Source organism: Taudactylus pleione, unplaced genomic scaffold (assembly GCF_031769625.1).
Source record: "Taudactylus pleione unplaced genomic scaffold, aTauple2 ptg000019l, whole genome shotgun sequence".
Classification (NCBI taxonomy): Eukaryota; Metazoa; Chordata; class Amphibia; order Anura; family Myobatrachidae; genus Taudactylus; species Taudactylus pleione.
The window spans coordinates 12,768,482-12,783,095 of NW_028284421.1; the positions used below are offsets into that span (position 1 = coordinate 12,768,482).

A 14,614-nucleotide genomic window follows, 5' to 3' on the forward strand; every position below is an offset into this window, starting at 1 on the left:
AAACCAGCAATCATGGGCGTAACTACCATGGGCGTAACTACCATAGGTAGAAGGGGTGCAGCCGCTTTGGGGCTCAGAGCTAAGGAGAACCTTGTCAGTTACATGTGTTATATAAGTTTTTCACCATTGGGTGGTACATAGGGGCCCTTACAAACATTTGCTATGGGGCCTTCAAAAACCTAGTTATGCCCCTGGTAACTACCATGGGTGCAGAGGATGCAGCTGCTATGGGGTCCAGGGCTGAGGGGATGCCATCTTCCTACTCAAAGTTATATGTTTTATATACATTTTTCACCATTGGATGGAACATAGGGACTCTTACAAACCTGTGCTGTAGGGCCTTTAAATACCTAGTTACGTCCCTGCCAGCAATTACTATACTCTGGTTGTAACTGTCATTTGAAATCTGACATCGTTAACAGTCAGATTTCAAACCCCTATACTGTAGCAGATCTGAAGGCAAACCTGTAGTCAATCTGCTGTGGAGGAGAAGCCCTATAAAAATCACTTTGATCTCTGCAGGTTTCATTAGCTAAAAATGTTCCACCTGAGCTAAAAATTAGAGTTAAGTGTTCCAGGGATCCAGGTCTTCAACTTGTGGATCCACATTATAGGGACCTATCCATTAGCAGATATTTCTGAAAGACAAAAGATTTATCTTTTGAAAATCCCTGGGCTGCTGTGACAGATATCTGTCAAGTACATGACAGACTTTTGCAAACGACGAACGATATTGCATGACATCTTTCTGGGAGTGGATTTTTGTTTATGTTTCTATTAATTTTCATTAAAAAAATCATTTGTCGTTTACCGCGACAGATATTTCTAATATCTGTCAGCGATAAATGATAATTGACCAACATGTTGGAGAGACAAAAGACCCAATTTGTCGGCCACGGGAGTACGCATTTTAATCGTTAAGAGCCTATCCATTAGCAGATAAATTGAACGACTTAACGATAAATCGTTCATCGTTCAAATTTATCTGCTAATGGATAGGCCCCTTATCTCTGATTTGGCTAGGTGACTTTCTAAGTATATCTCCATGTGAACTTAGTATGTTAAATACCTAAAAATTGTTTAAGGGGCTGATTCAGCATTGCACACAAGTGCAATAAACGCAGATTCTTGATCAGGAATCTGCACGTGCACTGGGCCCATTCTGCGAGTGTGCAGAATGGGTCCTGCGTAATCGCACGCAGCCCCTTCTGTGTCTCTGCTTGATTGACAGGCAGAGGCATTTAAGGGGTGGTGCAGGGGCAGGGGCGGCCGCCATTCCCGGAAAGGGGGCATGTCCGGCCCATTGGAAAGGAGGCATGTCCGGCCCATTTTCCAGGAGTGGCAAGGCCAGGGACTGCGTCGCCTCGCAAACCGGCCAGCCTGAGTAAGCTGAGGCTTACTCAGCTGGCCGGCGGCCCTGTGCCGTCCACCATCGTGACCATCGACACCTCGGTCGCAGTGCTGGGATCACAATTGCAGCAGGGGGTGTCATACACCTCCTGCTGCATTTCCATGTTATTTACAATTGCGGAATTGCAGGTGCCATATCCATGACACCCAGTAGTACGAATAGGATTTTGGGGTTTCAAATCTATTGCACTCCTCACAAGTTTTGATTTGAAGTTAGGAGATCTGCTTTACACAAAGCCAGGTTTGGGAGGTAAAAAAATCAGGTCCTTTAGTATAAATAGAAAAGGTATTGTAATACTTGATCAACATGGCCTACGTTTGCAAAATTTACCACCAAAGAGGTTATGGCTGACAATATTATGGATTTTACCGATGGTATGATATACAGGAGAAATAAAAATGAGTCCTATCCCAGGTGACAGCTCTTGTTTTCTGTTGTGATATGACTTTTTGCATTTAAAAAAAATATATATTTCCTTTAAACAATGCAAGTTTATCCGTAAACTAAAATACTGGGGTGAAATCAGTGGCGTCACTAGGGTTGTTAACTCCCAGTGCGGTTAACTCGCAGGTGCATAAAAGGGGCATGGCCTAATGCAGGGATGCTGTGCCCTGTAGTGTATGACGAGCGTTCACACACTGGGCCTGATTCAGACCCACTCGCGAGCGCTATGCGCTCGCAAGCAGGTCGATGGTGGCCCAGTGCCGGCTCCGTCATGCGCATGCGCGAGACCCGGATAGTGACAGGCAAACCGTCGCTCCAGGTCTCGTACCAAAGGGGGCGTGCTGTCAATGTTGAGTGACAGCACACCCCCTTTGGTGGGCGGGCCGGGGGCGTGGCTGCCCAGACGGAGGCTTTCCCATGGGAACGCCTACTGTCTGGGGCCGGCCCCACTGACATCACAAGTGATGTAAGTGGGAGTGCTTTTGGCTCTGGCAGAGCCGAAAGCACTCTAGGGCTTGCGGCAACGAGACCCTACCACAAGGGTCTCGTCGCAAGCCCGATGGTCGCGATGGTCTTGACCATCACGACCATCTTCCTGGCCGCTCGCTATAGCTGTGGGTTCTGAAAAACAAGAAGGACGGCCCTGATTCAGAGCGATTCAGAGCGAGCGCTCTGTCAGAGCGTCCGGCTCTGACTCAGGGCCTCTGTTCTCATCACACTGGGGGCTTGCTCAGTGCTCCAGGAGCTGCTGGGGAGCCCAAAACTTATCTCCCGGAAAGATTAAATTAATCAAAGTTAATAAAAAAATACTTTTCACATGTGAATTATTTTCATCCACGGCTATTTAACTGTCTGGTTTTAAACTTGCCGTCCATTTCCCCAATTGTCTGTGTTTTATTTGTAATTTAATAGAAAAAAAATTTAGAAAAATACCAATGGATGTGAATTTAATTTTGAAAGCAACTGTAATGTTTTGTGTCACCTATTAAATATCTTTTCATCAACTATCTACTTTGTTTTGAACAGAAATGACAATACTAAATGCATACATTTTTGGTAAAGTAATTACATAAAATAGCGTTTTTACTATGTCACATCTGGATGACCTGTTTTGATTTGCTTGCAGTTTTTACCGCACAGAGGACACGCAGCGAACATGGATTGCATGATGGCCCATGGAGCGATTCTTCATCAGACATTGGATTTTGATGAGTTTATTCCACCTATTCCACCTCCTCCATACTATCCACCTGAATACACCTGTACACCTGTTATGGAAGTGCAAAGGTGAATAGACCTCACTCTACTCAATAAAAAAGACATGTTTAATTAATGTGTGACGTTTTAGGTCAGTTTAGAGCAATTATTAGTGGTTACATATAAAAGTCACAGCAACTGTTGCAACCTTAAAGCTAATTTCTTCTAAAAGGTTTGTTAGATATTCTTTTTTTTAGTACTAAGAATCAATTTATTGATTATTTTAGAAAATAAATCAGATTTTGTATATGAATAAAGTGAGACATTTGCTTTAGAACATATTAACATTTTTTGCATTTTGTATTTGGACAATTTCTACACAGTATTAAGATCTTTAAAAACCTTAATCCATGTGTACTGTATATTTCTCAGTAAGCATTTTGTTTCCATCAACAAGTTCTGAAATATATAAAAACTTTCTGAAGTGATTTTAAACATTTTCTTTCATTTTAATTTGAAAAACACAGTGATACTCAGAAAACTGGGCATGGAACAGGTAAAGAGCAAGAGCTCAATGCTTCCATGTGAGCCTCTCATTACCTATAAAGTGTCTATAATACCCCTTTCAGACATCTCGAGATTCCCGGGAATTTGGCCTGCCCCAGCCAAATTCCCGGGTAGCCGTCTCTGTCTGAAAGGTACCTACCCGGGAACACATTCCCGGGTAGCCGCCCCTGCAATCGACCAGGGATTTTCCCGGGACATAAGTCCCGGGAAATTACCCTGCTTCTGTCTGAATGGTGCTACCCGGGAATTTACTACTCCCAGGCAGCACGAAGCAGCTTTTACATGTAGTTGACAGCGCAGAGCGTCCTATAGGACGCTCAGCGCTGCTGCTCACCACCCCCAGCGCCGGCCGGCTGTGCCACAGCGGGCCGCCCGCACTCCCGCTGGACCTCCAGGGAATTAAAATAAATGTAAAAAAAATTATTATAATAAAAAAAAAACTGCATTATGATTGGCCGGCTTCCGGCTGCTGAATGATGACATCATCATCATCAGCCAGAGAGGGGATGGGCTAGGAGGAGCAGACGGCAGAGAAGAGGCAGGTAAGCAGAAAAACCCTGCTCTTGTCTGAAAGGGGTCTATCTAGGAATTTCCCGTGTAGACGCTGTAGTGTGAAAGGTGGGTCTCGACCAAATACCCGGGAATTTGCACAGGAGAAATTCCCGGGTCTGAGCAGGAAATTTCCCGGGTTGTATATCTGAAAGGGGTATAAGGGGGCAGATTCAATTACTGTACATGCAGCAAATATATCAGTCAGTTACAGTAGTCTGATTCTGCTTGCACCGTCATAGTATGTGTGCAGAATCAGCCTTCTAATCAAATATTCAGGTGCTTATAAAATCCACTAATATATAATGTTTTCCCTTATTATGATGTGCAAATTAATGCAGCTCCTACTAAGTAATTCTGGTATACTCTTTTAAATGATCCACAGTAAATGTTATTAAAAACAACAAGGAGCGCAAAGATGATTATACAGTTCAATATTTAATATCCATATGTAAATATACACATTCAAAATTTACATTAAAAAACGATCAATATTTGTGCATAACACCAAAACATAAAAAATCTGTAGAAAAAAAGTCCCCCTTTACATAGATAATCTAAATGCAGTTGATTTAATTATTGCAATAATGTAGCCTTTGTCTCCAATATAGTAGCCAGGTATTTAAACTTGTCTCCAGACTCCCTTCTTTTAGTGCACCCCACAGGTCATAATTATAGATTTTTGAGTACCAAGAGTATAATATCTCTATAGCAAATTCTTACTACTCCTGGTATTAGGGCTCAGCTCTTTTGTAGCAGGCAGCCGATAGCACACGGTGCCGTTACTTCATTGAAGGGGAGTAAGCACAAAGTAGAACAAACCTCCGGCTGGTTTGACAGTGTGCTCAGCACTCGGAGTGCTCCGGCTGGTAGACAGTTCGGCAGATACGAGGTCCTTACAGAACAGCTGCAAACAGGTGGAGATATCCCTTTACGCGTTTCTCCATTGTTTAAGGGTAGTGGTTTCTTGTGGATCGGTCCCCGGGCACCACGTCTATAGCTCTCGTATAAAAGTAGCTTCTTCTTCTGCAGCATCTGCCCCTTAGAATGATAGGGGAATATTTATTATTAATTACATATTCGCTCCATTTATTAACACATTTTATCAACCCTATTCGGAGAGGTCATGCTGGGTCAGCATGTATGATAGAATCCAGGCAATGACTTTCCCCTTCGACACTTCATTCGCTGTTTGTTTATCACAGCAGAGAAAGGCTGCTTGTACCATACTTGCCTACTCTCCCATAACAACCGGGAGCCTCCTGAATATCAAACATTGTTTGTACTGTGCATGCATGATCAATGACCACACATGCACACAGTTCAGCTGCCACAGAGGGGTCTAGAGAACTCTCTGTGGTGCTTTTGTTGCCCATAGTCTACAGTGGCTAATGTCATCTTCACAAAATCTCTAAATAACTAATCTTCTCAGAGCTTGGGAAATTGGTACAGCGGTTCCATAAAAAATAGGATATTGAGGTCTGCAGCAGTAATTTGCCTAACACAGGAGATATCTCCTGTTATACAGTACAAGTTCAAAACACAAGTTGTCATTACACCCTTCTGGAGCCCATTAACTCATATGACATCACACAACGCTGTAACCTGTAGAGTAGTTTGTTTACTGTACATAGTACATAGCAAAATGCCAATAGACAAGAACAATATGCATTGCTGTCTATAGTAGTCCAAATTCATGTTACCAAAGTTTCAGGGGCCTTTTATGACTTTACAGAATTGTATGAAGGTTGCCATAAGTCTAACTGTATAACAAAGACATAACTAGCTAACCAACCGAATTATTGACAGTATTTAAACATGAGCATATATGTCCTTGCGTGGTCCAAGTCCTTTATGGTTCCTATAAATTAAACTCTGGAGTGTTGGTCCCTTTTAGGTAGTAAAAGTGGAGTTATGAAGTGATAAATATAGTGATTTAGCACACAGTTAAATGTGCTTTATCTGCACTGATCGTACTGTCTGTTAGAGTGACTATTAAGTTTAATCTATTGTGAAGGATATTTTTTTTACTGTGTAATAATGACAGTGGTTTTTCTCCTCAGAGGTCTTCACCTGGACTTCCCACACTCCCCCTTCAGTGCTTTGTATGAAGTGTCAATTAATAGCCCTGGCATTTTATATCCATCTGAGCTACCCCCTCCTTATGAAGCAGTGGTTGGCCATACTCCTGCAAGCCAGGTAAGAAAATAATTAATTAACACATTACAAGGCTGTAAGTATCCTCTTATGCCATTTCAAGTACATGATAGCAGCATGGTATATATTAGACATCACTGACACAAGCTAGTGGAATCTGCTTTATACTAGATAACACTTGCTGCTTGTTTATCATCTATTGGGTATGGGATCTCGGCGGCCAGGATGCCAATGGTCAGAATACCAACAGTGGCATCCCATCAGAATCTCCCCCGAACCCGCCTTTTCCGCAGCCTAACATAACCCTCCCCCCTCGCAGGCTAACCCTCCCCCTCACAGCCCAACCTTTACCCCCCCACAGCCTAGCCCTCCCCCTCACAGCCTAACCCTAACCCCCCCTCACAGACTAACCCTAACCCCCCCACAGCCTAGCCCTCCCCCTCACAGCCTAACTCTAACCCTCCCCCCCTCACAGCCTAACCCTCCCCCTCACAGTCTAACCCTACCCACAGCCCAATTCTAAACCTAACCCTCCCCCTAACCCTAATACTTACCATAGGGATGCCAGTAGTCAGAATTCTGGCGCAGAGATTCCGACTGCTGTCGGGATTCTGGCTGGTATCCCGACTTCCGGGATAGTGACTAGATCCTGTGGACACATACCATTCGCTGATTACTCTATTGTTACACAGTGACTTTCAAAATCTTTCTAACTCAGAAATATTGATTAGCAGAGTCTCTATTTTGTGATTAAGTATAAGTACATATTCCAGCTACAGATCAATATGTACAAATGACAGTATACAGAACAGCAAAACCTTTAATCGCAATGTCGTTCATTATATTTCAGTGTAAAATGTCCATTCTACATTGTGGGCATTACGATATAATTCTGCTGCTCAATGGTGGTTGTGGAAGAAAAGACCTGTCATATATTAGGACTACAGAGAGAATCAGTACTTAGCAAATAACAATCAGTCTATATTGGTTTATTACTTTGATGCTGCATTGATATTTCATGTCCTGCTAAATGTGTTGAACTCACAACTGATGACTGAAAAAAAATCACAAAATCCTCTTTGATATATGATACTGACACAAAGAGAATTGCACATTGATTATCAGAATTGCTGATGGCAAGATCATGAGTTCCACAGGCATACATTACCAGAGGCACTGAGAGAGGGGGCTGGGGGGCAGGTACTAATTACTCCCCTCCCCTTCTTATCTGTCAGCAGCAGCAGTCTCTCTCCCCAGCCAAACACGCACTGCTGTGTGCTGGGCTGCGGTGGGTCCAGGGAGGCTGCTGCCACTGAGTTCCTCTGCAGCAGTCTCTTATGTCTGCAGGGGAGGGGGTATAGCGATCACACTGATCACGCCCCCTGGATCTGCCTCTGGCAGGTGATTTATTCATTCATGTTTTTTTAGTAAGGGGGTGTGGCTACACCTTAGTGATTAGGCAACTGCATTACCGGGGCCCGGACAAGCTCTCTACGACCCTGTACATTACATCTGTACAACCCCTTAGAGAGACAGTCCCTCTTCGGTCACTTGTTGACATCCACCAGATTGCTGTGTATATAAAAGTTGTCCCTCTTTTGCATAGTATAACCATACAAAACTTACTTTTAATACAGTATGTATATGTACCCAAACATCTGTTGTGGATCAATTTGCATCAAATCATTCAGTTTGAGATGTCTTCCTGGCTCAAACTCTCAAATCATGGAAGTCCAAGCTAGTCATTTATATTTTTCTTTTTCTTTTAACACCTGCTATAACTCATATTAGGCAAAGCAAAAAATGGCTGTAGGCATAGGACCGAGCTCTGTGGGTGTTGCGTGTGCTTCAGCTCCACCAATATTTGTGTTGCTAGAATGACTACTCCTGGCTATTCATATTACTCGGAAGCCACTAGTGATTATCTATAACTTTTAATCTGGTTCTGATCACCAGTACCCAACACCCATCCTCCTGTACCAAGGGCACATATCCCACAAGTATCCTCCTAGTTTAGTCACAGGGATCCAACATATGTATGTATAATAAAAACAAATCTCAAGGTTGAAGGATAACAAGGTCACCATCACTGTATATAAAAAAAAATATTAATAGTATAATGACAAAAACATCAGCAGAATGTCTTCAAAGATAGACTTTCAGATGAGCAACAACATGTGGCCTTTATAAACTGTTATCTTCACTCTCGCCATGAAGCTTAAGGCAGCAAAATATCCTGATATTTCAAACATTTAAATGGCTAAGAACTGCTTCAAAAACACCTTTGTTGCTGACCTCCTCCTTCTTAAATGGCAAAGCTTATAAGTCAGCTATCAAATCCACATTTTACATATTTGAATCATGATATACTGCAATAGAGAGGTTTTACTATTTGATATCTAGCCTTAAGGTTAAAACTGTATATAACACAATTGTTTTCTCTATCTATCTATCTATCTATCTATCTATCTATCTATCTATCTATCTATCTATCTATCTATCATGGGTTTAAACTATAATGATCCAGTATATTTGTTTACTAGTATTATTTTATTTACAGTTCCAGCATATAGCGTAGTACACACACAGTAATAAAACAAGATAGGTTTTATTAATCATATAAAGCGTTTGACACATGAGGTTAATAGCCACATATTACCAATTGGTCCAGTCTGATAGTAAGCGTAAAAAGCACGGTCTATATGATCCAATCACACAGCAATGTTGGTCTGGGGCTCAAAAGAGTATAGCTAAAGCATTGTTAAAGTTTTGTTGATGGTCTTGTATGTTAGTATTTTATATGGAATTTGATAATATACAGGCAACATTGCATGTGTATATGGGCATCTTAGTAATTACTGTTCAGAGCAATGCTGCTAACAGCTCTGAATTAGCCCAGAACATACCCCCTCCCTGAAACAATTACATTTTCATTGTGTGCCAGATAAAGCTGTGCTCTTATACTAATACACTTTGGAAGGATTTCATTTCTCAGCAGTGGACATGGATTTCCTTTCCGCATTGTGGCAACGACTGGCAGAACATCATCAGAAATTGAATTCCCCTCCTAGTGTTAGATTAAAAAATTGTGATTTAGAACCTTCCAAAATAAACAAATTACATTTATTAATCAAATATACAAATATAAAATGGCTAACAATTCATATAAAATCAAGACACTGCATGGATAATTTCTCAAACGTATTCCACTGTTTCTGGGTTTATGATAAAACATGTATATCTCTTAACAGTCTTGTGAGAAACTTTAGAAAAAGTTTGCAGATATAATGTAAGGGAAAAGGAGTTGGAGCCTTTACAATTAGGAACAACAGTCTCAGGGGCCTATTCATCATTACTAAACTTTCCCTGGAGGTAATTAGGTTTAGAACTTGCATGGAGTTCTACCTAATTACCAGAGGAATTCATCATTCCTCCTCCCCATAACTATCTATTCCGAAAAGCTGTAATTTTTGCAATGCCAGCTTTTCAGGAAATAGTTATCCCTCACTACACTAACTTACCGCAGCTGGAAACAGTGCTGCGCATGCGCTGTTAAATTTGTTAACCCAGCGCATGCGCAGCACTGCCTACACGTGCGGTAAGTTTGTGTCCCCCCCCTCCGCTCACCTGCCCCCCCTCCCCCCTGCTCACCTCCCCCCCTTCAGCACTTACCTGCCCGCGCAGCAGCCTCCGGCTCTGTCCTGCTGGTCTGTCACATGGTCTCCCAGTGAAACCACAGTACAGATTAGAAAAAAAAAAAAAGTTTTATATTTTTTCTCTAATCTTTATTGTGTTCTGCTGGGAGAACACAGTGTCCGACCAGCCTCCGGAGCCAGAGGATGCACCAGACCGCCGGAGGGAGATGCCGGGGGACCTGTACAGCTGGAAGCAGGTAAGTCTGTCCTGCTATTCGCCACCTCACAGTGGCGGATAGTACCTCCATCAAATTCTGAAAATTCATAATTTTCGGAATTTGATGAATACCATAATTTCCTCATCAGTGATATCTCCTGTGCTAAGTGGCTTCATGAATACTAAAATAACGTTATTTAAGGAAAATGTCCTTAAAAATTTTAATTTAGTGTTGATGAATAGGCCCCTCAGTATTATGGTGCTTTTTATTTTACAAATGTGAAATGTGCAAGGGGTGGAAAGTGTGTATTGGGGGCGGTAGGCCAAATCTTTGCCTAGGGCACCAAGAAACCTTGCACCGGCCAGGACAATGGGGACTACAATCTGACCCCTCAGATGGTGTAGCCTGCTATAAGCCTATGGAGGCTCCATGTGCAGTAGAGAGATCTTTCGATCTCTCTCTTGCCGCCCCTGGCTGGCCCCAGAAGCTGACACTGTGTGCATGGCATTTTCAGTGTCCTAATTGAATAGCAAAAACCCACGGCTGCTGGAAACACCCTGCGACGCTAGGTTTTTTACATTTCCTGCACGCAAATGGATTCCCCCCTTTGTCTATTGAATAATTATGACAGACTAATAAAAGTAGCGAGCTATAATTATTTTAAGTGGCATAAGTGTAGAAAATGCGTCTAAATAAAATTTCTCACTATCAAAATACCAGCACTTCTACTTACTAATGTAAATCACAGAGCTGCTCAAAATACAAGTGGGATGTTAATTTGCTATAACATTTTGCTCAACAAAGGTGGACACCATGTATTCACTGCGGATGTGTGAGGCCACATCCCCATTCCCATACCTGGCCAAACCCTGCAACCACGCAGGGCCAGCTCCAGGAGGAGCCGCGCCCTGTGCAGGATGGGACTTATGCGCCTCTGCACGCGCGACCAAAAATGAGGGCATGGCCTAATTACCATAGGCCACGTCCCCTAAATGACATTATTTGGGGGGGTGCCGTATGGTACGCCTCCCATTAAAGTCAGGCTGGGGGCGAGCCCAGCACTACGGCCCCCAGCTCTCTTCCTGCACTGTATGGATGCCGCGTGCATGCGTGTGGCATCCATTCCTCTTCTCTAGGGCCGGCACCGCTGCACAGCTGCAGCGGTGGAGGTGCACAACCTCCCGACCACCCGCGGGACACTTCGTCCCGTTGGTGGAACAGCGGGTCAGTGCCCGGAAAATGGGACTGTCCTGCTGAAATTGGGAATGGCTGGGAGGGGTGCACCCTCTATGGCAGGGGTGTGGAACCACCCGCGGGAGCGGGGCCACAATAGCGGTGATTTCAGCAATGCCAAGAGCATCCCTGGATGCTCCAGGGGGGCTGTTAGGGCAGCGCTGTGACCATCTGAAGCGCCCTAAGGACGCTCCAGACGCACTGCTGCATAGAACCTGGCTACAGTGTGACATTCTAGGTATCCAGTTAGCCAGATGAGGTTAGCAGAAAAAAGCTCAGAGGGCCAGACCAAATGATTCCGAGGGCCTTATACGGCCCCCGGGCAGAAGGTTCCCCATCATTGCTCTATAGGGTGGCGCCCCTGTTCGACCACACTATCAAACAGACTGTTGCATTGAAATCAAATAACTGGGCTTTACACACTAGCTAAAAATGAATCCCACCTAATTGGTGTTTTAAATACTCTACTTATACCTACTTATCCTGCCTGAATGGCTTTCTGTTAAGTTACCCAATGTGATAAATGTCACTCCCCAGCTGAAACAGCCAATCACCTTCAGCTGTACAGTAGTTGGTAGAATCAACAGGCAATGAGTAGATGAGTTTTATCCCATTTATCCCATTTATAATAAGTGTCAGTGTGTTCTTGCTGCAGTAAAAACTGTGCAGTGTTAGCAATGTGCGCACGCTGTTACTTTACTTTGCCGTGGCAGTCACCCTGATGTTTTGGGTTCTCTCTGGTGTGTCCAGCGCCACTGTCCCTTTATCCACCTTTCGTGGTCTGGTCTTTGTTAGTGTGCATCTGCTTAAACCAGCTGTCCTCTGCAGACCGGTGTTTCCGTGTCCTTCTTGGCTGCTGAAATGCAGCCTGGAGAGCATGGCCGTGATTTCCGATTGTGCATGTGGCAACTTCCGGTTCCCGGGACAACAAAGTTCTTCATGTGTGAGGTTCATCGAACGCGTTTCTGCCCCTTGGCGCTATGTCAGGGATAAACCTCACATTTAGTCGAACATTAGATATAGGTGGTGCTTCAATCTGATTGGCTGTTTGTTCCACCTTGATTATCAGGCACCCTTTCAGTCCTGGTTTATTTTACAGACAGCCCTTTTACTGAGCCTTCTATTTTGCTTAAGTGCAGTTAACTGATACATTCCGGAGAGGTAATACAATTCACCCTTAACGTGCTGAAGTGTATATTTGGGATGATGTATATTCCCATATATATGTTAAAACAAAAAAGAATTCAATAAAAATTCAATAAGAAATGTTTTTATAAACCATCTTAATAGTACAGTGGATTAAAAGAAGATAAAACAGAGTAAAAATTGGGAAGACAAGCTGGGGAGGGGGTAGGGTAGGGGTATGCACGGGGGGAAAGGGATGGAAGGAGAATATTAATTTTCTTTGGAGGGATGTTCCTCAGAGGAAGGACCCTAGATCAAAATCTATATTCAAGCCTTTCGGACTTATTGTGTCCAAATAATAGATCCACTTCGCTTCCTCTTTTGATATTTCAACAATCTTGTCACTTCCTCTCCATGTATTTTGTACTTTTTTAATTCCTATGAATTTCAGTCCCGAGGGATCGCTGTTCTGACATTGTGCAAAGTGCACTGGAATGCTATGCATGTCTACATTGTTTTTTATGTTTCGTATATGTTCTACGATCCTGCACTTTAATGCTCTAGTCAGGGGCAGAAGAATGGGAGACAATGGAGGCGCCTGCCTCCATTGAATAACTGGAGAGGAGGTAACAAGATTGTTCAAATATCAAAAGAGGAAGCGAAGTGGATCTACTATTTGGACACAATAAGTCCAAAAAGATTGAATATAGATTTTGATCTAGGGTACGTCCTCTGAAGAACAACCCTTCAAAGAAAATTAATATTCTCTTTCCATCCCTTTCCCCCCATGCTCCCCCTCCTCTCGGCCCTCCCCAGCATATCTTCCCAATCTTTACTCTGTTTTATCTTCTTTTAATCCACTGTACTATTAAGATGGCTTATAAAAACATTTCTTATTGAATCTTTATTGAATTTTTATTTGTTTTAACACAGGGGTGTATCTAGGGGTCTGAGCGCCCCTGGAAAACTAAGGGACTGGCGCCCACCTCCAATGACTGCTTGTACTAAAAAAAAATACACACACTGGGGGTAGTTTAATTCACACACATGAAGAAATAGGGAGAGTATAATTTTTATTTCTCTTTTTAATACATATATATTTTATAGAACTTACTCTATTGCAAACCACTATATATAAATTTATTTATGCAAAACAACACAGGTAAAGCTTAAAAACAGTGAATCAAAAACAAACAAAATGCATTATGGGTAACATAATTTACATATATTCAAATTGGGCTATCTATACTGCATTACGCTTTTTAACAACAGATACCCACACTCCACCATTAATTTACTGGGATGATAACTCACATGAATCTTTTATACTATCTCACATACGAATGAAGACAGTCCATATGGATCATGTCTTATTCCCAACACGGGGTTAGCCACAACCTATAAAGATCATAGCCAGTCCCCCAAACTGAGTAAAACATAAATTTATTACACTTACAATTTACATGCCTGTAGAAATAGACAACATATGTAAATATATATATATAAATATATATATATATATATATATATATAATTATTATTTTTTTCGGTTATAACACTTACTACATGAAAAGCACTGTTTATTAATTTCTATATGTCAACAACACAGGAAAAGAGGGCATCAATAACAAACAAGATGCATTGTGGGCAAGATAATTTGCATATATGCAAATTACTTTGCGAATAGAGCCTTGTGATTGATGTGGTGCTTGCACTCTTTTCCTGCACAGTTGACATATTGGAATTAGTGAGTGGTGATTGGTATGTGTTGGGTATTGTGGGGGAAGAGATATATTAGGGATAAAAATAAAAAAAATTTACTCTCCCTAATTTTAAAAGTTTCTGATATAAAGGGACATATAAGAAGGCAAATGCATATTAGCAATCAGTAGGGAACACTGGCAAGAGCAGAGGAGACAGTAAGCGAGCAGGGATCTTTTCTGCAGCTGACTGCGAGAAGACAGGAGATCATGTGTTAGTGATGTCGGGCTGAAACAGCGCTCCCCAGGCCAATAGGAAGATACACCCCTGTTTTAACATATATATATATGGGAATATACATCATCCCAAATATACAC

The 14,614-nt window shown here is 42.4% G+C and overlaps 1 protein-coding gene across 1 annotated transcript in view; it reads left to right on the forward strand.

Moving 5' to 3' along the window:
- The window catches only part of ENTREP2 (endosomal transmembrane epsin interactor 2), an 899,787-nt gene that overhangs the window by 784,862 nt on the left and 100,311 nt on the right, over nt 1–14,614 (forward strand). The window contains exons 6-7 of the mRNA XM_088443400.1: nt 2,982–3,142; nt 6,232–6,367. Coding sequence (XP_088299526.1) covers nt 2,982–3,142; nt 6,232–6,367 — 297 coding nt within the window. The remainder of the gene's footprint in view (nt 1–2,981; nt 3,143–6,231; nt 6,368–14,614) is intronic.